At 38.2% G+C, this 27471-nt stretch overlaps 3 protein-coding genes across 6 annotated transcripts in view; 2 read left to right on the top strand and 1 right to left on the bottom strand.

Moving 5' to 3' along the window:
* Positions 1 to 26799, top strand: part of kiaa1614 (KIAA1614 ortholog) — a 49338-nt gene extending 22539 nt beyond the window's left edge. For 3 of the 4 annotated variants that reach the window (XM_055218423.2, XM_055218421.2, XM_055218422.2), the window contains one exon: positions 792 to 4789. In XM_055218423.2, coding sequence (XP_055074398.2) covers positions 792 to 985 — 194 coding nt within the window. In that variant the 3' untranslated portion in view covers positions 986 to 4789. Of the gene's footprint in view, positions 1 to 791; positions 4790 to 26686 lie in introns of those variants that run through there. The other variant, XM_055218424.2, reaches the window with a different exon arrangement.
* Positions 8963 to 17200, bottom strand: stx6 (syntaxin 6). Its single transcript, XM_055218440.2, has 8 exons — positions 16992 to 17200; positions 15401 to 15569; positions 14540 to 14635; positions 14391 to 14453; positions 14181 to 14309; positions 13996 to 14102; positions 13709 to 13803; positions 8963 to 11643 (listed from the first exon to the last, which is right to left on the bottom strand). Exons 1-8 carry the CDS (start codon positions 17024 to 17026, stop codon positions 11567 to 11569), a joined length of 771 nt encoding a protein of 256 aa, XP_055074415.2. The 5' UTR covers positions 17027 to 17200; the 3' UTR covers positions 8963 to 11566.
* ier5 (immediate early response 5) lies at positions 18965 to 20616 on the top strand. The gene has a single exon (XM_055218439.2). It carries the CDS (start codon positions 19314 to 19316, stop codon positions 20106 to 20108), a length of 795 nt encoding a protein of 264 aa, XP_055074414.1. The 5' UTR covers positions 18965 to 19313; the 3' UTR covers positions 20109 to 20616.
* Positions 26800 to 27471: the final 672 nt, after the last annotated feature.

Genomic DNA, 27471 nt, shown 5'->3' with positions numbered 1-27471 from the left:
CGAGGTATAAGGGTCTTATCTAGCCAAACAATTTTCAATTTTGGCAAAAAATTTCACTTTTAAACCACAACTTCTCGTCTTCCTCGCGTTATACGTTATAACGTCAAGAGGTCACGGATGACGTATGTGAAACTACGCCCCAGTGTTTACAAGTCTGGAGAAAGAGGACCGTTTCGACGTTGTTGTATGTCGAATGATACTAATTAATGTTTAAAATGGTCCGCAAATGTGCGTTTCATAGATGTAACACGTGACCTTTCCACGTCATTACGCAATTACGTGAGGTCGCGCTGGCTCGTCACGCAGCCGGAGGAAGAAGAGAAGTTGTGGTTTAAAAGTTAATTTTTTTATTTTTCTTGCCAAAAATGACAATAGTTTCACTAGATAAGATTCTTATGCCTCTTTTGGGATCATTTAGAGTCCTTTGAAACTGCAGTTTTGAACTGCATTGAAGCTGTTGAGTGTTGGGGTCCATTAAAGTCCATTAAAATGAGAAAGATCCTGGAATGTTTTCCTCAAGGAGCATGATTTCTTCTTGACTGAACAAAGAGAGAGATCGACATTTTGGATGACGTGGTGGTGAATAAATAATCTGGATTTTTTTTAGAAAATGGACTAACCCTTTAATATCATTCAAGTAATAATTCAATAGTCAATCAAGTTACAAAATTTTGGCATTATTATATAAAAAAAATTTATTAGTGTGTGCGCGTTTCCTGGAAATTAAACCTGTGATCTTGGCATTGCAAGCATCATAATCTAAAAGTTGAGCTTTTATACTGTGATCATAGGGGTGTATGTTGAAGGGATGGGCGACAGCAACACTGAGAAGCTCTACGCGGGTTTGCTTGGGGTCGGGGACGAGATTCTGGAGGTGAATGGGGAGAAGGTGGCTGGACTGAGTTTGGACCTGGTGACCCGTTTGATGACTCAAAACAGCACCGCGTCCATCCGTGTGCTCCGGCACAGACGACTCCAGCGCTAAACGTGAGAGAGACTTTCCAAGAGCTCATCGACGGTTGTTGATGTCTCAGCAACATCGATAACCGTGGCAATAACTGTCAAACAGTGTTCAGACATGAGATTGTGTGCATAAAAGAAGCAGTGTTTTGTTTTACTGCACACACTGTTTCTGGTGAAGAAGGTTAAGGGAACTTTGTGTGCGCTATTAAGGGGATAGTTCACAAATTAAAATTCTGTCATCATTTAATTAAAACCCATTCACATAGCACTTTGGGCCAGGAGAATTTCTGTGAAGTTGCCAGGGGCGCTTCTGTGTGAACACAAACGCTTCCCGTGAATGTTTTGGGATCGCTCCCGTAAAGAGGACTTTGTAACATTGCCGTAGCATACCCGGAGAGCATTCTGTGTGAACATGTCACAGAAACAATGCAGTGATGAGGATGCACACGGGTCATTCTCGCGAAATTAGACTTGTGAGGTGTCATGAAACATTTTGATAATTCAAAGTAAAATAAGAAGCATACAGTTACAAACATCTCTTATTTTGTACATGATTTCAAATGACATCATAAAAACCAATTTTGTTGTTTTTCCATATTTAAGGGGAAAATTTTCATTACCGCAAGTGTCCATGACTGGATTTGGGTTCTTTGACATGGAAATATTTATAATTAAAAAATCTAAAAAATGAAAAGCTTCAGTGCATGTTATACTATAAACATTTACAGTAAAGAAACATGTGGTATTTGGTGATCATTGGTAAATGTAGAGACAATAATAAGGAATATAAATGTGTCCAAGACCAATTTTATCATCCTCCACAAAAATTTTCAATCATTGTTTAAGCCCTCAATGAACTAACATTTAAAAAAAATGTTGGAAGGGACATAATTGACTGTGACACACAAGATGGCTACCAGGGAAGCAGTTCTTATTTTTTCTCTCCAGATAAAAGTTAAAATTTTGTTTGTCATAGTACCTAGACAAGTTTTAGTTCTCATTACCGAAACATGAGTTTGTAAATGCATATATTTAATGTAATATCATGTTGTGGTAATGATAGTTTTTGATAATGATAATCTAAAAAATTTAAATAATTCTATAGGAAATATTTTTAAAATCCAGATAAAAGTTGAAATTTTGTTTGTCATAGTACCAAGACAACGTTTTAGTTCTCATTACCAAAACATGAGTTTGTAAAATGCATATATTTAATGTAATGTCATGTTGCGGTAATGATCATTTTGGATATTGATAATCTAAAAAAAATGTAAATAATTCTATAGGAAATATTTTTTAAATCCTCTAAAAATAATGGTTATAGTAAGTTCAGACCTTAATCTTATATGTGCAAAAAAAAATTGGCCTAAAGGGTTTTTTAAGAATTCTGATGCTGGACACCTTCTAAGTCTGGATTTTGTGAGAATTACGTGTACGTGTCATTGCAACCAGAAAGCTCTTTGAAACAGGGATTTAATTGCAGATCAACATTCACATCCAGAAATGTCGGCGGGCTGGACTGGAGCAGAGATCAGGAGGCTCGTCACTATCCGCGTTGGGGCTGAGATCATTCACCAGCATGACAAACGAAATCACAGATAATTAGCAAACTTTAGATGCCATGGAAAAAATAAGTCACGTGTCTTTACGGAATCTTAACGGTATGTGTGTGAATGCGTGCACAGATTTCGGACAATCATTGGCAGTGTAAATGAACCAAAGATCAAACAACCCCGGACAAATCCCTGTATTTTCTTTAATCTCTGTGTGAAAATCTGGGGCACCATTGTCTATAGGAAAAAAATTATACTGAAGAGTCAATGGTGCCCCAAATCTGTTTGGTTGTATAAAGACATTTATACAGTTTTGAAACAACTTAAAGGAACAGTATGTAGGATTGTGGCCAAAACTGATATTGCAATCACAAAACTTGTGGCTAAAACTGGTACTGCAATCACACAACTGGTGGCCGATACACAACATGACAACATAAACATCAGTTGACGGCTGCAACTCCACTTTTTAAATGACAATATCCTGGCCTGTCCACTGTTGTGAGTGATATAAGTATAGCCCTTTTCACACAGACATTCCGTAAAATACATGGGAAAGGCATCCGGGATTTTTCCGGGATCCTTGGTTTTTTTGTTTATTCACACTGCCATGATTACGCCGGCATCTGATGGTCCCGGAAAGACACGTGACCTATTGAAAGTCCCGCCCTCTCTTCTACGCAGCGTCTGAAGTTTGCATATTATATATTATTTCTCTCTCCAAGAACCACTCGCGTGCATTTTTTTTATGATAAGATTATAAAGGAGCGCGTGACGCGCCGTTCTAATGCTGGTGAATGATCTCAGCTTCGGAGTGGATATTTGACGGGCTCCCTGATCTCTGCTTTAATACAGTTTTCAGACATTTCGCATCGTGATTGTTTATATGCATTTAAAACCCGCATTTTGAGGAGCTGAACGATATATCTTGTTGGGATGATGCTCGGGTATTTTCCTTTATTATAGCTCAATGAGCACGTGACGCAATATTCTTTTATGCTGCTGAATGATCTCCGTTTCAACGCAGTAAGTAACGAGCTAACTTACCTGATATCTGCTTCAGTCCAGTTTGCTGACATTTCTCGTCGTGAATGTTGTAAATCCCTTATTTGCCATGACACGCGCGTCCTCACTATGGCACGTGCGTCATTGTTTATGCGTCTCATTTATCATTTCCTGATAACTGCGTCAATATAGTTTGCAACATTTCTCATGGTGAATGTTTATATGCATGTTATCTCTCGTTTTAAGGAGCTGAACCATAACTTTTGTTGTGATGACGCGCACGTCCTCACTACGACACGCCCATTACGGCATTGTTTCGGCTTCTTGTTCACACAGAGGGTTATCCGTGTATCTGACTAGGTCCTCTTTCCGGCAACGATCCCAAAAGATTGGCGGGACAAGTTTGTGTTCACACAGACGCTTGTCTGGCAGTTTTACGGGTGTTTTCTGGGACCAAAGGTCTGTGTGAATGGGGTTTATTTGAAATGAAAATGATTTCTTAATGTCTAGTGACATATCAGGGCCATTTTATGATTAATTGATATACATTTCTTACATACTGTTCCTTTAAGGATTAGTAAATGATAACAAAATTTTCATTTTTTGGTGAACTACCTCTTTAAGCAACGATGGTGTGACAATGTTCCTGTAAAGCACTGGGGGAAAATGAATGCGTTATGCGAATGGCAAATTTACAGCAAACATTTTCGATACGGCATCTAATTTTTTACTGCGTTTGAATTTTTTACAGCTGAATATTATTCGGGTACAATAATATGAAGGGCAAATATACCTACGGTATACAAGCATTATTAAAAGATTATTAGGAGGTAATGAAGGATGGTCTGGATTCAATCTCAAGTGTGTTTGTGAAACAGATCAATGAAAGATCAATGTTTCATATCATGTTTAAGATTTTCCTTTACTGAAAGGCCAAAACGTAAGCAAAGCAAACCCTTTTCCAAGCTGCTAAAAATGCATTTTACTACTCAATAAAAAAGCTATTTTCTTTCAAATGCACGCCAGTGTAGAGGTACAGATGCTGCAGTTGCATCGATTATAAACTCCAAATGCTCTTCAGTAAATGAATACGATACGTCTCCATGAGCTGGTGCAATAAAACGCCTCTGCTGTGCAATCTGATACCATTAGTCTGCTGATCAGTATTACGGTACATGCAACACAAAATGTTACCGATCTAGTGTATTTTGTTACATTTATTTATACATTGATGTTACTATAAAATAAAACATCTGGCTTTTGTGGGACATCTTGTTTTTTTCCATTCTAAAAGGTGCATGAATGATCCATGAATGAATTTGGATGTTAGATGCAGTAACGGCAACATTTTTTCATAGTATTGTATTGTGCCTGAGATTGAATCTTTTGTTTTAATGCAAATTTTATATGAGGGCTGGGTTTCGGATGAAGTGGTAGCACTAGACAAGTGAAGATCTCAGATGTTTTTGAGGGTCTTGGTTGCTCCAGCTGTCAGCGTGAAGAGGTAAATGGGGGGGGGGGGGGGTATGTTAGTCAATATCTTTTCTGTCCTTCCCCCCTATTGATTAAACCGTGATTGATCCCATCCTGATCTCCGCCAGATTCAAATATCCAGAAAATGCGAAAGCAAAATACATGGACCTGGGTGATTATTTTGATGGATGTCAGTAAAGGCACATCTGTCATCCCGAATATATGAAAATGGGAAACTTAATGTATCCTAACTAGATTTTTGGAGATTATTATGTTGGGTTGTTTCCAGGGCATGGCTATGCAGTTGCTAAGGTCTGTCACGTTGCGTTCTGATTGGTTCGTTTTTAGTCCGCATTAAAACCCCGCCCCCGTGAGTATGATGATATTGTATTAAATGTAATATAGGTCTATTGGATTTTTTTCATCTGCTATCGCTTTGAAAAGTAATATCACACATGAACTCGAGAACAAATTTGCGCGTTACACATCGAAGGTAAAATGTTTACGGTTAGGGATTTATTTAAGTATGACAATGTGAAAAATTCTTGCCTTAACCTTATATTCAAAGTAAGATGAAAAAATGCAATCGCTAGTTTTACTTCTTATTTTCCGAAATTGATTTGTGCTACTACTAAAACCACTACGTGGAAAGCTCCCAGGTGTCTGTGAATACTGTTAAAGGCCTTACACAAGAACATTACATGAGCGCACTTGAAACGATGGAGATCGGTGCTCTTGAGTGTGTAGTTTAATATTGTTTGTGTTGCCTGATTTTGTGTGTGTAGGGATGCTAATGAACTCAGCTGTCTGTAGCCCCGCCCCCCTCTCAGTTCCCCACGGGAGTGAGAGCTCAGCTGTCCTCTTCACTTACAGCAGGATAAAAGAGCCAAAAACAGAACCTGCATCCTGCACCTGCTGCCACACACACACACACACACACACACACACAAAACATACCCTTACACTCACACGCAGACGGAAAGACACACAGTCACTCAGACGCCTGACACACTCACTCACATACAGGCACAAACACACATACAGAAATACGCACACAGAAAGAAAGACACACATACACATGAAAACAGATACACGCACAAAACACACACATACCAAAAAAAACACACACATGTACAAACAAAAAAACACACTGAGACCTACACACACAAAGACACAAACATGCTAGACAGACAAACAAGCACACATAAAACAGACAAACATTCAAAACACAGGCATATAAAGACAAACAAATACAGACACACACAAACAAACAAACATATACAGACAAACACAGATACACAAACATATACACACACAAAACACAGACAAACACATACAGACAAACACAGACACACACAAAACACAGACAAACACAGACACACAAATACACAAACTCATACAGGCAAACACAAACAAAACAAATACACACAAACATACAACACAAACACATACAGACAAACAAACACAGACGCATACCCACAGACACACACAAACAAAACAAAACAAAGACACACATACACAAAACACAGACACACAAACTCATACAGGCAAACACACAGACACTGACACACACCAACACATACACAAAACAAATACAGACAAACACACACACACACACACACACAAACACTTACATGCAAACTCACAAATAAAAACATACACACACACAAACAAACACACACACACACACACACACACACACACACAGGCAAACACATACACAAACACACACATACACAAAACACAGACACACAAACTCATACAGGCAAACACACACACACAACACAGACAAACACTTACACCTACACAAAAAAATACAGACAAACACATACAGACAAAACAAAGACACACACAAACACAGGCAAACTCACAAATAAAAACATACACACAAACACATAGTCACAAACAAACACACACAGGCAAACACACACACACACACACACACACATACACACAAACTAATACAGGCAAACACAAACTAAACAAAGACACACAAACATACAACACACACACAAACACTTACAGGCAAACTCACAAATAAAAACATACACACAAACAAACAAACACACACATACACAAAACACAGACACACAAACTCATACTGGCAAACACACACAACACAGACAAACACATACACCTGCACAAAAAAATACAGACAAACACAAACAAAGACACACACAAACACAGGCAAACTCACAAATAAAAACATACACACAAACACATATTCACAAACAAACACACACACACACACACACACACACACGTACCTAAAACACAGACACACAAACTAATACAGGCAAACACAAACTAAACAAAGACACACAAACACACACATACACAACAAGACACACACAAACACTCACAGGCAAAAACACAAATAAAACCATACACACAGAGACACACGCAAACACATACAGGCAAACACACACAAAACAAAGACACACAAACATACAACACACATACACAAAACACAGACACACAAACTCATACAGGCAAACACAAACAAAACAAAGACACACAAACATACAACACAAAACACAGACACACAAACTAATACAGGCGAACACAAACAAAACAAAGACACACAAACACACATACACAAAACACAGACACACAAACTAATACAGGCGAACACAAACCAAACAAAGACACACAAACATACAACACACAAAACACAGAAACACAATCAAAATAAAGACACACACACATACAAGACAGACTCGCACAAACACATACAGGCAAACGCACACACAAAACAAAGACTCTCAAACTTACAGCACATACATACACACATAAACAAACAGACAAAACACAAATACACACAAACAAAACAGACACAGACAAACACACATACATACAAACATATACACACACAAGACACAGACGCACACACACAAACAAACATATACAGGCCAACACACACAAAACAAACAAACACACACACACACACACACACACACACATAAAGGCAAACACAAAAACACAGGCAGACACACGCACAAACTTACAAAAAACAGACATATGTACCCACATGCACAAACACATAAAGTCATATAGATGCACACACGTACAGACAAAAACACACACACACACACATAGGTGAATCATACAGGCACACACACAAAGAACAGACATACAGACACACACACACACACACACACACAAAATGTATATTTAGAACTGCTCCAGCTAAGCAAAACCAACTGCATATCATGTTTTATGTACAGCTTTCATTGACATAATAAAAACATTTCATACTGCATATGCTAAATAAATCAATCATCTAATAATGTGCCTCTCCAAAAATGTTCTTTCTGTGTAAACATTACCTCTAAAATACCCCAATGCAAGAGGACATTATACACCCCTATAGATTACAATCATAATCTTTTGGCGTTCAATGTTGCCGGTCTCAGGTGTTGATCTCTCATCATTACTGGGCCAGACAAAAGAAAGGATAAGGGGGGGTTAGAGGAGGAAAAACACCACCTGTCATAAGATCAGCATTGAATGGCCTCTTTACATCCGTCCATCCTGCCCGCTGGCTTATTGGATCAATAGATTCCTGCTTAAACGGTGACCATCACCGTCAACCTAACACTCGATCAATGCCAATATTCTGATTCAAACAGGAAATTACAATGGAAGTCTATGGGGCAATACTTATGCATGCGCATGAATGTTAAATATATTTGGATACATTTTCAGCAATTCATACGTATTTTAAGAGGTGACTAATTCATATGACCACACTTATACGTTTTGTATGATCTGTTTTCGTCCCTGTGACGTTGGAGTTAGGGGTGGGGTTTATTAGTGTTAATTTGTGATAATTGTACGATTCACTTTGTATGAATTAGCAAACTTGTAAAATACATTTAAAATACTTTCATTTTGATAGCCTAGTCAAAAAATTTAAGTACAGACCGCAGATGCTGTCAATAAAGTTACACAAAAAAACTCAGAGATTATGTTAGTGATTTGTTTTTATTCAGGCTTAGGATTTTACACATTGACAAAAACTGCAGGGTGTGGGAGAACATAAGGTTGTTTTACATACATTTTCTAACAGATAAAAATCAACAAAAGAGACGGGTCAAACAAACACAACAAGATTTCACACAAAAAGGAAGAACAGCGTTTATCAGACGTTCACAACCTTGATCTTTATGTGCAGACCGGTGACCTTGCTGTTTATTCATATTGTACATTTGCATAATTTACAGAGCAATATTTGCAATAATACTTCAAACCAATCAGAAATTACATGTCGCATCATGTGACAAAGAGGAGTCGGTATCATGTAACACTATTTTATCGACCAACAAAAAAATATCGAGTTAAAATACTGTAAAGTCCCTGTATTCATCCTCTATTGAAAAACAGTGGAGTGGAGTGATTGCTTAAAAACATACAGTTTATGTAAAATTTATAAAGTAAGTCTAATGCCATGCTCATGTCATATTTCACCTAAATAATAATAAAAAACGAATCATGTTTTATGTTAGTTAAGTATTCCAAAATGTATAATTTCTCTATCATACCGAGCCCCTAAGGTGACATTGGAGTAAAAAATCTAAAGTTTAGTTTCATGTGCTCAGGTGAAACTTTTATGTTCTCACGCAAAAATTTTTTAAAGATTAGTTTCGCATGCTCACGTGAAACTATCGTGTGCGCACGTGAAAGTTTCGAAACTAAACTTGTTAGTTTTGCATGCGCACGCGAAACAAAACTTTATTTAATTTTTGCTCCATGTACCCTTAGGGGCTCCGTAGCATCAAGCTAGAATTATAGTTTAGTTTTTACGCATATGCGAGGGTCCGGATACAGCGCAAATATCATCATCAAAATAGTTTGTGTGCACTGTACGCGCACTTACGTGTGCACGTATTTCGAACATCTGTGTACATATACGAGTCAAATAAACTATGCTTTACAATGCTGTACGCTCGACTGTGCGTGTATATTCGCGTACACATAAAATCGTATGTAAATTCGCATTCATTGCCTTTAAAGTACTGAGATTTTGTTTTCATTACAGTAAATGCATTAAATCGTCATATCACAATGCAAAAACCGTAATATGTCTAAAAGTGAAAGGTTTTTATTCATGCAAAACATTTTTGTGTTATTTCTGGTGAAATATGACAATTTTTTAAACATTTCTTCATAAAACTCTTCCAAGAGATTTAAACAAAATAAAATGAAACAAACCATTCAAATATCTAATAAGATAAATGTGCTCCATGTTTTACACATAATATGTGTATTATCGCTCTTACGACAAAGCCAACAAATGAATACAATGATTTGCATACTATTGACTGCTGCTTTATAGATTTCATTTGCATGAGCAGTAAAAATACAAATCGAGTTAGTGTAAATATAAACGGACCGAAGCTAGGCATTAACTGAATATACGCGATACTGTTTAAAATATAAGAAATACTACCAAGTGTCGTGTCAAGAGCGCTCTGCGTTTTAAAAAGAAATGCAAGTCGACCCTCCTTACACCTAAGGCACTGGCTAGATACGGACTTAAACTTTACAGAATCCAACTACGTAGTCAAATTCAGTTTAACCTAAAAACTAAAGTGATCGTCTTTTTGACTTTCAACGCAAAAATCATACAAACAATTGTCACGCAATTCACAAAGTAAAGATCCAATAATATCAAACTATTAAACACAAGTAAACTGTTTTTGGATTTAGTTGTTAGCCTATATGAGCAGTTATTCATAACAATACCTTCAATGTTTAAAAACATAGTTCATGAAGTGCCGAAACCTTCATACTATAATCTCACTAATAAATGTTTCACAATAAGTCGAAGTAAACAAAGCACACAGAAAGAAAGACTTTTAAGCTAACTTAGTATAATTAGTAACATACCTGCTTAAACAGCATCTGTTTCTCCAGTGTTAACATGTGACGCCCCGTTCAGACCACTAGCAACTTTCTCGCTGTCTGTCGCCCATCTCTTTTAATGGGATCGTTAGGGGGCGTTTCTAATTCTGGTCATCATTTGCATAAAGTTAACTTTTCCCAACTTTGTTGCATCGCTAAATACGCCCACTTCCTGTCGCAGGAAGTCGCCAACACTTCAACTGAAATGAATAAGATCATGTTGCTCTGCTACCGCTAGTCACTTGCGGTCTGAACGGGGCTTTAGAACTTCATATTAAGTGGTGATTATTTACAGTGGTCTAAAGCTACTGTTACAGTAGTGCACGGTAAAGATAATAAACATTTATTTTTTTAGTAGCCCTAGACGTCGCTATACGTTCGTACAACCTCGTGTTAAAAATGATGGTCCATTCGAAAATAAATGCACGACTTACCCTGCGTTACCTCACTACTTCTAAACCGTTTTTCGTTTGTTCACTTGTAATCAGTATTTTACACATTTGCGACACTCTTTATTCATAGGGAAACTAAAAAGAAAGTATAAAGCAGCATCATAATACAGTGTAATGGAATAGAGATGGAGAGGAAAATGTTTTTGTTTGTTTTCTCCCTTCCAAGCACCTTAGTTTGTGAATATATGCAGGTAAAGGGCTGTAGTGGTTTGTTCACAGAACAATGAGGAGGATTATCACAACAAAAAGGATAGCCACCAGAATGCCGATAGCACACCACTGTCTTCGATCTGTGGGGATAAACATCAATAAAACGGGTTAAAACATTTATATGTGGATCTTATCAACAGCTAAACCATAGGTAGGAAGTAATATGGTGTGACCTTAAAGGGATAGTTCACCAAATGACTTCCATTGTAGGAAAAAATAATACTATGGAAGTGAATGGTGCCCCAGTACTGTTTGGTTTAAATATCTTTGTTAAATTTAATACAGGTTTGGATGTAAGAAAATGATGACAAAATTTTCATTTTTGGTGAACTTTACCTTTTGGTTCCAAAAACGCGCTCTTGGATTTTGCATAAAATTAAGAATTTACTTTTTAATACTGCTTGATGCTGTCATTTTTAAAGGATAAGCATAAAGTAATTTGAATGTATAAATCCATACATTTATTTCTAAATTAAATAATATTTTTTATTTTTGTTACAGAGAAATAATACATTTTGAATTTAAATTGACCTAACTAACATAAAAACACGATAAAAAAAAATATTTTCTTTATTATTATAAAAAGGCTTGGTTCCAAAACACGCTTAAAGTCGCCATGAAATGGAAGTAGCGATTGCCTTATTTTCCCCGTGATGACGTATATCCGAATGAAACAGCTTCTGAAGTGAAGTAAGGCAGGTCTGGATTTGAATTTGTCCATCGAGATCTGATTGGATCGTTTGAAGTTGGGTCGTGTTGCTAATTGCTAATCCCTGCGATCTTCTCCCGGACCTCTCCCACCTGCCATACCATATGACCGGAAGTGAAGAGAGATCGTTTTGAGGAGGGGAGGAGATTTGCATTTTTGATTAAAGATTATGAGCACACACAAATTTTTTTTTTAAATAATGAAGCTCACAGATAAGTCATTTGTTAATAATACCACAATATAAAAAAAAAAAATATATATATATATATAGTTTTTCATTTCGATTTCATTATGACTTTAACGCCATTTTAAAAAAAATGTTTCAGTATTGTATCAGGTCAGTATTAAAAAGTAAATTCTTAATTTTACGCAAAATCCAATATCCGCCGTGTTATTCTGTCACATTTTCTCCCTTTTTTCCCAAAACGCGATAAACGCCAATACTCCTTCTCTGCAGAATGCAATAAATGCGCTCAACCAATCACAGCGCACCATTCCACGCATTGTAAACACGTTGAATACACACAGAATCCTAGTTTTCCTCGACTTCTTTGTACTTAGTGATCAACAAACAAACAACTTTGATGGCATTGATAAACCTGTGGTGGTTCAAGTTCAGCGACGACATCCCAAGAATGACAGCAGAATTGACAGTGTTCTTAATATGACAAGTAAGTGTTTTGATTAATGCCATTAATGTTTATTTTTTTAATCACTGTATACCACTAGTCAACTAAATGAAAATAACATGGCAAAGATGAATGCACATTTATATATTGATTCAATAGATTTATAGCATTTTGAGAAAAAAGTCATGGATTTATTGCATTTTGCGGAAAAAAATTCAGTTTTTATAATAAATCTTTAAAAAACAAATTATGGATCTGAATATTTTATGTTTTTATAACCTAAAGATGCTATGTGAACGTTTGTAACAGAAAATATTGGTTTTCATCACTTTCTTGGTATAGAAAACACGTTTTTACCGAATTTAGTCAAAATGGATATATTGCTTTTGGAACCAAACTCTTCAAATATTCTCACAGTGCGTTGTTAAAATTAGATGTAATTCTTGGTCGCTCAAGCAAGCAAGGAAGTTTGGTTTCCTGCTATCATCATATTTTGCATTACAAGGGACAGTGTCAGGTTTAGTCAAGGGGTCTTAGCAAGAAATTCATCATGGTTTCTTTTCTTTTATGCATAAATGGAAACTTTCTGAATTCAGTAAAAATAAGAACCAATGCGTCAATTACTAATGTTTAAAAAGACTCAAAATGGGTTTTTATAAAAGTGGCGGATATTTAAATGAGACGTTTCAGCTCAGTGGCCAGTGAAGACTTTTTGAGAAACTTCAACCACATGCCTCTAACCATGTGAGACAGTCAACCAAGCACGTCCACTGTACAACTAGTAAGGGCTTCCATTGTATCACTTACCACTGGTCATGTGAGAAACCTTAGCCAGTTTCTTCATAACATTATCCATCCTAGAGTGAGTGTTGTCCATCTCGTGTGAAAAGTCATCTAGCATCCTGAAAACAGGCCGGATAGAGTCAAAATTTATCCAGAAGGATTTAAAAGTTACCAACCTCACCCTAGTGGTGTGACCCCCAAAAACATTAGATGCCCGATGATCCCCAAAGCCCTATAGCACTAGTATGCACCTAGGGCCCAATACATTAACAGATTTGAGCATACTTTACTGTGAAATTCATCTGACTTACACAGCCTGCTCATCTAGTTCTTGACCGATCCTTTGAGACATGTTCTTCAGGACGCCGATGGTTCCTGACACCAGCTCTAATTGCTCGTCTTGCTTTTCCGCAATGATCTGTTGACATATATTGATCACATTATTACACACAAAGGTTACCTGTAATGCCTAAATAAATATAAACAATGTATGTACCTGTTGCTGATTCTGTTGATCATCAATGAACTGGGAGTTTGCAGACTGCAGCTCATTATCAAGTCTAGTGTACTTATCACTACTAGGTTGCCAGATTGGGCCACGGGACCCAGCGTCCCCCATCAAAGTCTAGTAAGGAAAACGAGAATCTACTGTTACATGATTATTTAATTTGTATCTTGACTTCTGTCATCTTAAGACGATACAAACCTGTCGATTCTTCTTCTCTGACACCGAAATGCCTGCTGGACTAGTCATGTGGTCTTTCAGTTCCTGGAAAAACAAAGAAATACAACACAATATATGGGATGTTTACATAAACACTGGTTTAGAGTTGCATGTCGCTTAAGTGTGTGTACCTTGACTGTTTGCCGTGTACTAGTAATGAAAGCTTTTCTCTTGGCCAGCTCCATCATATCCAGATTGAACTTCTTTGGATTAGACTCCACAATACTTGCATCTGAAGTTAAAGCTACACAACTATTAGATAAAACATATGTAATACCCAAATGATTACCAGGTTTATACTTAAAGGAACACTCCACTTTTTTTGAAAATACGCTGATTTTCCAGCTCCCCTAGAGTTAAACACCTGATTCTTACCGTTTTGGAATCCATTCAGCTGATCTCCGGGTCTGGCGCTAGCACTTTTAGCATAGTTTAGCATAATCCATTGAATCTGATTAGACCATTAGCATCGCGCTAAAAAATAACCAAAGAGTTTGAATATTTTTTCTATTTATAACTCGACTCTTCTGTAGTTACATCGTGTACTAAGACCGACAGAAAAATAAAAGTTGCGATTTTCTAGGCAGATATGGATAGGAACTATACTCTAAAACTGGCGTAATAATCATGCCATTTTACAACAGCAAAGTCCTTGATTATTATGCCAGAATGAGAGTATAGTTCCTAGCCATATCTGCTTAGAAAATCGCAGCTTTTAATTTTCTGTCGGTCTTAGTACACGATGTAACTACAGAAGAGTCAAGTTCTAAATAGGAAAAATATCGAAACGCTTTATTTTTTACCGCAATGCTAATGGTCTAATTAGATTCAATGTATTGTGCTAAGCTATGCTAAAAGTGGTACCACCAGACCCGGAGATCAGCTGATTCCAAAACGGTGAAAAAAATGTTTTACTCTAGGGGAGCTGGAAAATGAGCATACCTCCCAGAAAAGTGTAGTTTCCCCTTAATATCAGAACTTGTAAGGATATTGATGGTCTCATCCAGATCCTCCAGGTCCCATTCAATGGACCTCAAGCTGTTTCGCAGCTCATTGGTGGTCCAGTCAACTTCCTCCTTGGTGGCACCACCCGGGTCCTGTGATAACTCCATCCATCTTTGGTAAAGCCCTTGAGCGTTGTTCACGGCCTTCTGCACCTCCCTGTGATAAAAACAATCGAATATACATAAATAATATATTATATTAAGTCAAAACATGTACACATGAGAGATCTTAAAGTGCTATAATTGGGTCCCCAGTGCTTCTATCAACCTAGAAAATGTGTAAAAGATTAACCCAGTAAATTAGTTTTGGTAAACCATTCTCTGCTCCCCTTGTGATGTCAGAAGGGGATAATACTGCCCCGCTTAATCTGCACTATCCAACCACAGTCTTACCGTGGGTTCACACCAGCCGTGTTTGAGGTGTCAAATTCGCGTCTACCGCGTCTAGTTTGCCGCTTGAACATTTTAAATTTACTCGCTTCATGTCTCGATGACGAATTCACGCGGAAATTCGCGTCATGGGAGGGGCTTCTGTGACTCCGCTCGCTTCTTGTAATCACGTCACTACTAGAGCAGGCTCCTGATTGGTTAACGCTGCACGTTTTTCCGCCAAAGTTAAACATTTTCAACTCGGACGTTTCCTGCGGCAACGCTCAATTTCGCGCCATTCGCGCAAACTAGACGGGCAAATGAGCATTTGCACCGTGAGACCTCCAGATGCGTGTCAACGCGTCTTCACATTGACTTAACATTAAAATCACTTGACGCCTCTACCGCGGCTGGTGTGAACACAGCATTAAACTGCGTTTTTTGGCATGGGGCATTTACATTTAGCAGGCATGTTTATCCAAAGAGAATTACAAAATCGATAAAAAATACAAAAATTCGTCTTTGGAAAGCAATAGTATGAGAAATATTATTATATGGTATTTTACCATGGTTTTGACATATACCATGGTACTTTGAATTATGTTGTACATACCATGTTATATGAATATAGTAATCATTTGGCATTAAAGTAACCTGGTACTTTCTAAGTATGTATACAATGTATTGAATCACCCTATAAAAATCACTTTACTGTAGTAAAACCATGGTATCTCCAAATTAACAATGTTTTTACTACAGAAACCATAGTTTTAACTGTATTTATAGTACACACTATGTTTAAACAAATGGTACCCAGTCCGCCAAAAAGCATGGTGGTTACTACACTTTTACTATATTAAAATCATGGTTAATATTCATTAGGGTTATCTCGCAATATTTACAAATAAAGCAAAAGTATGAAACGATTAAACATAGCATTTCAAATACGGATTTCGTGACATGACACAACAGTGGGAAAGATCGATAAATACGGTTGCCATGGAAACACGATAACGATTCCACCGAAACAGCTGTTTGGACGAATACTAACTAGTAACAATCGACCCATAGGTCAGATTGTGTGTATACACCGCTTAAATCGGAAAGGTTTATCGTAAACACTTAACTGAATACGCCGATTCATCTAAAACCTAGATCTGGAAGTAACGCATAGCTGGAATCCCCCGGAATCTCTGAACTACAAACTCACCCTTTCACCACAAAAAACGGATCTTCCATCGACATGTTTATTTCTCAGATGAGGCGACTTTCGCGAGATAATCTCATGCTCCTGATCGCCGCTGGTTTTCTGTCCTTAAACAAACAAAGGAGTGCGCAATGTGTTGTGTTGTTTACATGAGGGACGCAATCCAGATCCGCTCACCCACCATTGCTCGGCGGAATCACATCCGGGTCATAGAGCGTCTAGACACGCGCACATGCTGCCCAGTAAATAAACAGCGGACGTTCTGTGTGCGTTGTTTTGAGTTATTGTATAAGGACAAAGCAACATTTTCCTATATTGCACAATAAATGTTACAATTGTTAATATACGCACAGACATACAGAAATGTAAAGATGATTGGGATATTTAGTAGTCATATTCTGCTTTATAAATATGTAATAAATGATGTATTTTTACATTCAATAGTTATAATGTATGTGATAAACTGTGATTTATTTTTGTTATTATTTGTATACATTTATATAGGATAATTCAAATAGACATCCTTGATGTTTGTTTCCACACATATGAAATAGTTCTGAAAATATGTATTTAATTAATTATTTTGGATAATAAAACAACACATTATTTCTAAAACAATGTACGACAAACGCATAAACAATTTATTTATTTATTAATTAATATTATATAAAAATCCAATTTAATCGTTTTTTTCTCTTTAACGGTGTTGCTATGCACCACATATGCCCTCTAAAGCACTATGCTTCATTCATTATGCATCATAGCGTATCGCCTTTTTATTGACTGTCTACATTGAGTGCTGTGTTCACTGATGAGATAGTTGATGCATATGTGTAGATATGTATGATGTAAACCTACAAAACAGTCTGACCTACAGTAGTAACCAAAGCTGTATATATTACTTCTAAGTCTGTACAATTATAGCATCAGCTGGCACTTTTGAGCACCATTCGCATGCAATAGAATATAAATAAATATTAATTTATGTATTCTTTTTACAGTATCAAGTGCGCCTTTAATGGTTACCAATACGTCCATAATCTGAATCTGAATCTTTGAAAGCTATGTCTGTGATCGTTAAGTAAACAATCACTTGAAAGTGCCTTACGTCATATCTAGCTCTTCCTGTCAGGTTTGTTTATGACCTACATCTTAATAATGCAGGCGCGCGCACGAACCAATGCACAAGGATTATTTATAAATGATGAAGAAAAACAATAATTAAAGCATCTCTATGTGTAAGCATCCTCTTCAACTGAACGTCAAATCTCCACTCTCTTCATTGTGATCGCAGTGGCTAACTGTTTCTTCAAACAAAACATTGCCCTTCCCCCAACTAACAGCTCCATTCACATTTGCCCAGACACCGCAATGGATTTGCACAATAGAGTCACGTGACACGACTGTAGCAGACAAACCATTACATCAGCCAAGGAAGTCAGATGAAAAAAAATTAAAGGGGAAGTAACATTTTTTTCCTAACGGTAAAACAAGCAAAACTACGGTATGTTATGCGGAAACTGTTATTAATACATTAATAATACTGTTATTAATATAGATAAAACATGATACTCTAATCGTTTAAATATGCAATGTTTAGTGATACATGAGTAACACAATAAACATGTTTAAGAACATTTAATTAGTATTAATGTATTTCATATGTAAATTCTGTATATACACACACGTTACATTTACGTTCCTAAAATGGGTTAAAAGTAGCTCGGTACTATATAAATCACCTAATGCTTGGAATGAATTGTAAACATATTTTCTATTTTAGCTTGAAAACAATTCTGTCCCTTTAAGCAATTCTCCCACGTTAGTATTTAAATATGACTCATCGCCATAGCGCTCGCCCATTGGCCATCGCTGGTTTGGCGGGGTGTGATTCACAACGATGGCAGAACTCAACTAGAGCTGTGATTGGCTAGTGTAGTCGATGACGCTGATGTATAAATTCGAGTTAAAAATAGAAACGGTCTCATTCCTCCCTTGACTATTGTTGGGTGCTGAGGGGAATGCGTAAGGTTGTGAAATCGTGTAATCTCACCCAGTAACGCAGCTTTTTGTTTTATTAATGAGAATGAGGCATTCGCATTTATTAAACGCCTGTCATTTTTAAAACCACAATAGTTGGACGATTTTTCTACATGACTTTAGAAGAGGTCACGATTTGGCACTTGGACGTCGCTAACTAATGTGTTTTCGCACTTTGAGCCGTTTCACAATAACAATCCTAAAGAAAAACAACCCTGATCGGACCGAAACGCCCAGCGAACTTTGTACTCCCGAATTGTGACCTTTACCGGATCGACACCGGCCATGGAATACAAAGTAGAAGCCCATCGGATTATGAGTATTTCCTTGGGGAAAATCTACAACTCTCGCGTACAACGAGGCGGCATTAAATTGCACAAAAACCTCCTGGTTTCCTTGGTCCTTCGCAGCGCGCGCCAGGTTTACCTGAGCGACTACTACAGCGGCGCGTGTCTGAACGCACAGAACGAGGCAAAGGAATGGGACCTTATGGACTCAGAGCGGGAGAAATTCCCGCCCGCATCGGAGGAATGTGAGCCGGCAGAGAGACCAGAGGAAACCAGACAAAACGACGAGCCTCAGATAAACGAAACGGTTGAGGAAAAACACGACAATGAGGTTAAATCGGACGTTTTATCTGAAGATCGAAACCAAAACTTATCATCAAACCCGGATAACAGCGCTTCATCTGAAACGTTATCGGCGGCTGATATCATCAAGCAAAGCCAGACAACTCCCTCAGACAATACGCAAGGGGAATCACGCGAACCGCAGAAAACGCACGTTTGTTTAAACAGGAAAAGAAGCGCGGAAGAGTCGAAGTCCGACGACGCGCCTCAGAAACGGACCAAAGTTACTTCCTCAAGCGCGAGCGAGGGCGACGAAGGCGAGAAAATGGAAACGGGCAACGTGTCCAACCTCATAACGATTTTTGGCTCCGGTTTCTCGGGACTTCTCAGCAAGGACGCCGCTAAACCGGAGGCTGAGGCGGACGACAGTGACTCAGGGTCGGGACAAATATGTTGTGACCAAATGCTTAAAAACTTAAACCCGTGGAGTACAGCAATAGTGGCTTTCTGACTCTAAAAGTAGCCACGCGTGGCGAAGTTACTGTACCTTCTCATCCGGGTTAGCCTGAAAGCATTTGTAACACGTGGTGAGGCGTGGGACTTCCCGGCCTGAAGACTTTGGTGGTGCTACAAGCTCAGTTTGGCCCGTGAACGTGTCTGGGCATGAAGATCACATGAATACTGGTGCTACTTCATGGGATTACAGTTTCTGACATCACTGCATACGAATTGAAGTGTTAGACTCTTATTCAGACTCAAAAAGCCATGCAAGGGAATTGTGGTGTTACGACATATGCAAAAGTGTTATGCTGACTAGACCAACTGGACTGATTCATGGTTGACCACAGCAAACTTTTGAGACTTTTGCCATTGTCTTTGTTTTATAAAGACCTGTATATTTTGTAATATTCAATGTGTGTACATATTGTTTACCATGTTGCATTCTGAATCTATGTATTTTGGTATTTGCCATCATGACAATTTACGTGGTGCTCACGTATTAAAATATTGTGAAATTATATGGATTTGTTCTTTCCTTTCTTATCACTAAAGGTCTTTAAATGAAGGCCTGTGTATCATGATATATAATATAAACATCCAAGTATGACATAATAGACCCCAAATGACGTCAGAATGCAATTTTGTCCATACCTTAAGGATATATTTTTGCCTGATGTAATCCTTAAAAAGCTTGATTCATCCCACTTGAATATTTTTATTTAAACTAGTTAATATAAACTCATTTAGTGTATCCCTTAAAAAATTCCTTATCCAAAATCATGAATGACTTGAAAATGCCATGGGAATTACATTAACATTTATGCATATTTCAGACGCTTTAGCCCAAAGCGACTTTCAGTGCATTACAAGATATACATTTTTATCCATATATGTGTTCCCTAGGATTGAACCCATGACCTTTGGCACTGCTAACGCAATGCTATACTACTGTGCTGTCTATACAGTCATTATAATTAATTGGGAACCCTGATTCTTAAATTCAAAATCAAGACCTAGATTGTAACTAATATCCAAAACACGCCTTTTTCGAATACCTCAGCATATTTGTACAACTATTCAGTCAGACCAAACTGATCCAACAAGTCTGATAAGAACAAGAATTCCCAGGCTGATCAGCTGCTGTTCCACTGAAACTCTTACTGCAAGTTGTAAAGAGAGCTTTTGTGTCCCTGAAGCATGCATGGCATCCAGGTTTAGTTACAGTACAGACTGCAGACCGAGTCTTTTCGTGCTCCCAGATATCCAGCATGACATGACTAGTTCTTACAAGACAACACAGTCATGATAGACTCATCGACTTTTTCATTCCTAGATTATTAGTCCAATCATATGTTAGGATGATGAAAATCATGACCTAACGTTCACAAAAAAAGTTAATTTCGCAAGAGTACTTGTGAAATGTAGGCCTATTAAGGAGAAAATGAGTCAGTTGTGTAATATGTAAATGTTATGACAGATGTATTTATGCGGTAACAGTCATCGAAACTAATAACATGAGAACCTGAAAAATCAAGTGGATTAGTTATTCCTTATTACTACAATCTTATAATATGAGTATATTTAGTTGATGTATATAGTCAGGAGGTCAAAGATTGACATGTGTGGGAACCATGATGTATGTTATAAGTCCATCTCCTCAAAGATCTCCTTCAAAGAAACCCATCTGAAGTCATTTTTTGTGATCTACTGTATTCTACATAAGATCGTCCTACGTAATGCAAAGAACATTGAGTAAAAATATAGCCGTGATATCTTTAATATTGACGGAGTAAGGTCATGTCAAAGATTGAAGTCAATGTGAAATCAAACTTCGATGCTCCTAATCTCAAAATGAGATTATGACACTTTAACCTCGATTTCACAGACAGGGTCACATGAATAAATCGTATTCCTGTCCTGAAGCTGACTATAGATCATCTCCGTGCCCGGCTTGACCGTATTCTTTCGCACAGACATGGCAGCTATTGATAGACTCATTTTCCCCTGAGAAAGACCAGAAGGCTTGACTAAAGCTGCTCTCTCACCCTGCTCGGTTGAGAAATGTGGGTCATCAGAATCCCTGCCATACAGGGTGAGTCATCTGACCGCAACAGAAACATATAGGATGTGGCCTGAGATCTGATTTCGGATACATTAGTCCTTCAAATCAAATCTTATGGCATTGATATACCGTACAGAGATATCCCCCCAAACAACTGTACTGAAAGCATGCTTGTAAATGTTTTTATATGCATGCGATGCAACAGACACATTAGAGAGCGTACGATTGCGTGCATGGTCGAAGTTAAACACATACAGCTGTCCTCTCCTGACTGGCCTCTCTCTGCATTCCTGTGTCCTGGAAGGAAGGGGGTGGGAGGAATAGCAAAGTTGTGAAAATGTTTCCTGCAGTTGAAGAATATTTTAGGAACCCTTTATGGCATTCCGGTCTGTAGATATGGCTCGGGTCCCTCCTTAAATGGTAGTCTTTAGGGGTTTGTTGAAATAACTAACCACAGGTATGCTAGTGACCTAACAGTTAACACGGAACGTGCAATCGAGCAATAAAGATAAGGGAGTCAATGAATCTTTTTTAGCTCTTGAGGTGATTTATTGGGTTTTAAGAGCCATGTGGTGTCTCGATGTAATGTGGTCAGTCCAACCCTTCACCAAAGAGTGGGGCGGAAAGATGCCTGAACAAAACACCAGCCTGGATACAAGTAGAGACAAGATCAACCCCAGCAGTTCTTTTGTTCCTGACAAACAGAAAGTCAGGAAATCTTTCTGCCGCTCATTCAACAAGATGGATATCTCCAAGCTGAGACATCGAATGTAGTGACCTATGAAGCGATTCATCAATGATCTAATCAATCTCCACAATGTTTTGAACTTTAAACAGTAGGGCTGTTACTCATCCACCTAGTATTCAGGTTAAACACCAAAAACATGTTGTTGTATAGTGCGCACTCAATGCTCAAGAATCTTGACCTAGTAAATAAATCTTCAAGTATGTTGGTGAGTTTTGTGCTAACTGATATGTGCAGATTCACGCCACGACTTAAGAGTCATTGTCCATTCAAATCAGCTTTGCGCGCGCATTACCGAACATAATCAGAAACACTGAACCATCTGCTGAAAGATCAGATGCCGTTTCCTGCCGCAAGCCACTCGCTCGTGGAAAGTAAACACCAACATAAACTCTCACCAGCCTGCCGGCATGGCATGCGAAAAATGTTTTTAAAGAGATCCGATTGGGGAACGACAAAATAGGAATTAACTCAGAATTGATGTTCGTACGAGAGCTCGTAAAATAAACAGGGAAACTACGCCTGTAGTGTGCAAAAGAAGTAAACAGGGAACTGAAATTTATAACCACAAAGCAGTTAGAAGGTTGAAACTTCTTTACAATGACTTGGCGGCCCTCCCCCCACAGCCGAATCACAAAGACAGATCAGCAGTGCCCTTTTAAAGGAACAGAGAGAAAAGGGCCCTCACCGTGGCCCCGGCATTCATTGCGTTTGACCCCTGCCGGAGCCCAGACAAACTGAAGTCTTTGTTTATCTTGGGAAACTGGCAGAGAACAGGAGCGAATGGGGTCTGGATGGGGGAGGGGCTGAGGATGGAGGGGGGTCAAAGAGAAAAGGGGATCGGTGGCGGGGGGAGGGGTATCCTGGGAAAAATGCCAGCATGGAATCAGTGACAGGGCTGGGCTTCCTGTAACAGGAGCAGCCTGGGATGGCGAAGAGGAGGTGGGGGCGCAGTTGTGGTTTGGAGGGGGGCAATCCACATTTTAGGACTGGGCCAAAGCTCTCGAAGAACACAACCACATGCACTTTTGAAGAAACGCACACGAGACTGTTACGTCTTGGGGGCACGTTTAATTACAGTGAGGTTGACAGATTTATAGACTGAATTATAGACTCAATTGGGTTCAATTGATGTATAGTATGGATGCACTGTAAAAGTGTCCACCAAATGCATACATACATATGATTACTCAGCATTTCTGTTTAGTGGAACAGGTCTCATAAGATTTGTGCGTCATTGAATGTTTAGATGGCTTAAACGTTACAAGCCGGGGCATGTTGAGAGAGCAAAGGAAGGCTTGGGGCAATTAGGGCAGACAGATGGTCGCTATGAGAAAACAGGCTGGTGTACCTTTCTCGTTTTTTGTTGTTGCAGGAGGGTCATATGTTCGTACAGGAGCCACGCTATTGATAGACGTGAGAATGGTGAGAAATTTTGTCTTGGGTAGGGAAACAGTTTGCCCTTTAGACATTGAATACATTTGTGCATTTATCCAAAGCAAATTACTGTGCATTCAAGCTTTACATTTTTATCAGTATGGATGCGTGTTCTCTGGGATCAAACCCATGACCTTTGCATTGCACTGCTGCTATACCAATTGAGCTACAGGAATGCATGTACACACACAGATTTACATTTTAAACTGGGGGTCCACGGTGGCACTACTGGGGGGTCCGTCAAATATTGTCTGAATTCAATTTTGGAAAAATGAAATAAGGCATCAAACAAAAATGCAGTAATAGGCTAATAATAAACAATAAAACAGAGCAGAGCATAAAGTTCCCTTGTTAAAAATCTATTCATTCAAATTAAAATGTTATGTAAGACTATGCAGTGTTGAGGGTAACGCATTACAAGTAACGTGCATTACATAATAATATTACTTTTCTGAAGTAACGAGTAAAGTAACGCATTACTTTATAAATGTACACATTAATATTTGTTACTTTTTTTAAAAGTAATTTGAGTTAATTTTCAGTTTAATTAATTTGATATAAAAGTATATACTGAATTAAATTGAATGTAGTCACGTAGAACTACGCACTCTTATGCGTGCGCGCCTAAGCGGAAACAGTTTGAATCATAAACAGAGATTGCAGACCAGAGCTCGACATTTTTGCGATGGAAATATGCGATTTCCGAATGCAGAACTTCTCAAAACACCTGCAAGGCCTGAAAGAGATCAAACCTCAGCCAAGTAAAAAAAGTAATGCAAAAGTAACTTAAAGTAATGCAAGTATTATTTCCATAAAAAGTAACTAAGTAACGCAATTAGTTACTTTTTGGGGGAGTAACTTAATATTGTAATGCATTACTTTTAAAAGTAACTTTTCCCAACACTGGAAGCAACCATTATAACAAACTATGTAAATCCAGTTTTAATTTATAACATGTACTGGGGTCCCTGTTCCTCCCATCAATCCATTAAGGGGTCCTTAGCCTGAAAAAGGTTAAAGACCTCTGATATTGTCACTACTTTGCTGTTGCTAGGGTGTTCTTGTTGTGGGCTAGGGTGTTGTTTACTGACCCAAGTCAACATTCCAAACAGCAGACGACTCTTGGCCGGATCCATATCGGATCTTCAGTGCAGATCCGGCACGAGGTCGTCTGCTGTCTAGGAAAGAGTTTCTAGTCTTGGGTTTCTGGCTCTTGTTCCTAAAAATGGGTCTGTGTAATAAAAGTGATGTTAGTTTTTTCAAGCACCATTAAGTGCCAATTTGGTCATATTAAATCTGTAGCTTTATTTTTTTTTTACTTTTCCTAACCATTTGTGTCAAATAAAGAGGAAGTACCTATCTATCTAAAATTTGCATGCCCATAAAATACCTGTATCCAATGCACAAGGAAGTAAACAAACGTGGAAAAACAGTCAAAGTTCACTTTTGCGGCTCGGGGAAAGTTTCACAAAAGTTTCTCTTTGTTTTGGTCCTTAAGGTTTCTTTGGAGTTTTTGTTTGCTCACCATGACTCACCAAAAGTCCACTAAAAGCCACACATTCAACTTTTTTGAAAACGTCTCTATTTTCAACAGCAACTTCATCATACAGCCCTCTGGTTCTTTTCTTAAAAGTCAAAGAAAAACAAATCTATTCCTCCATGGGAACACGAGCTATAATGGGATGACAGGGAAGAGTTATCTAGGACTAAACGGGTCCAAAAATCAAGGTCAAGATCACCAGTTTTCTGCTGTTTGACGCAAGCGTGAGTGTATTTGTGTCACGGTGTTTCCAGGGAGACAAAACAATCTTCTCGCTGAAGAGACTTGGTTACGACCGGTGTGCAGCTGCCACAACAATAAACACAACTGATCTCAGTTACACACTGCACATAGTTTTACAGTAACTACTTTTATTGATATCTGGAAAAAATCGTATCTAAAAAGGTCTGCATTATTAAAATGTGAAGTTTAAATACACTTCTGCGGGATTTGTTAACTCAGCTAAACTTAAGGCATCAACGCTCTTTGTCAATGCACAAAGAAAACATTGTACCACAGCTCCTAGCAACAATACAGGAAAGTGATATCCTAGCTCCACCTTTTATAAGACTAATGCCATATGGAAACAGTGGAGATGAAAAACTCTCTCTCTCTCTCTCGCCAATGAGAAAAGCGGACAAAAAGTGTTTTAAAATTTGCTGAGGATAAGACAACCTTTCACTCTGAAAAACTTGGGTGGTGCTTAGATGTGCAAAAATGTTACTGCCACAATGCTACGGTATTCGATTTAGCGTGAAATATTTATTTACTATGCTATGCTTTATCTTCTCCGTCCTGTCACAGGCTGAGATGTCCTTATCTCATTCAACACCTGCCGACTGCGAGCGCCACCCTTTCAACTGCCCAATCCAAACCGTCAAGTTAAAGAGATAACGTCCATTTCTATACAGTATGTACATATTTGTCTGTTCGTCCGAAATCACTATTTACTGTATGTATGAACTTGATGCCTACGCCAGCATAGGACAACAAACCCCTTTGCCAAATTTAATGTCGACCTTAACTCTTATTAAATGTGTTTCCCACAGGCCCTGGCAGTCCAGGGTATTACTTTGCACTAACACGATCCTGTTCATTAGTCAAACTGCTCTAGGGACCCGCTAGAGACCGATTATAGATTACAACCACGCTGCCACGCTCGCTGCGATTTACCACTACATGCCAAGTCAACAGATGCCTAAGGAGACTATAGGATTTCACACAAACTTCCAAGAGCTTGGACTGATTCACAATTAGAAAATCCTGGGCCACCCATTATGGCAAATAGGAAGGTACTGCTTTGAATATAGAGATTTAGTGTTGGTCCGGAAATAAAGGCTGAGTATAGTAGAAAGGGTATGGCATTGAGTGATGGCTTTTCCTTTGAAATGTTAAAAGTTGTATAGTTTTTAGTTCATATCTACAATGAACCTCTTGCAGATATACATTACTGTTCAAGAGCTTAGGGGTCACTTGACTGAAATGCTTTAGGTGATCTTAAAACTTTTTAATGTCTGAAATTACTAAACTATTACAAAAGTATAATTGTGCTGATATAATAAATTTTTCATTAGAAAAATTTATTATTA

Source organism: Misgurnus anguillicaudatus, chromosome 23, assembly GCF_027580225.2.
Source record: "Misgurnus anguillicaudatus chromosome 23, ASM2758022v2, whole genome shotgun sequence".
Taxonomy (NCBI): Eukaryota; Metazoa; Chordata; class Actinopteri; order Cypriniformes; family Cobitidae; genus Misgurnus; species Misgurnus anguillicaudatus.
The sequence above is the reverse complement of the archived record's forward strand: the minus strand, read 5'-3'. Positions and strand labels throughout refer to the sequence as shown.

What these genes read in the sequence shown, in the direction of transcription:
- stx6 (XM_055218440.2), bottom strand. Translation starts at nt 17,026, where the DNA reads ATGTCGATGGAAGATCCGTTTTTTGTGGTGAAAGG. An exon ending in GTACACGGCAAACAGTCAAG is followed by an intron (nt 14,454 to 14,539) that starts GTACACACACTT and finishes TTGTTTTTCCAG; the next exon opens with GAACTGAAAGACCACATGAC. An exon ending in CAGAGAAGAAGAATCGACAG is followed by an intron (nt 14,310 to 14,390) that starts GTTTGTATCGTC and finishes TTTCCTTACTAG; the next exon opens with ACTTTGATGGGGGACGCTGG.
- ier5 (XM_055218439.2), top strand. Translation starts at nt 19,314, where the DNA reads ATGGAATACAAAGTAGAAGCCCATCGGATTATGAGTATTTCCTTGGGG.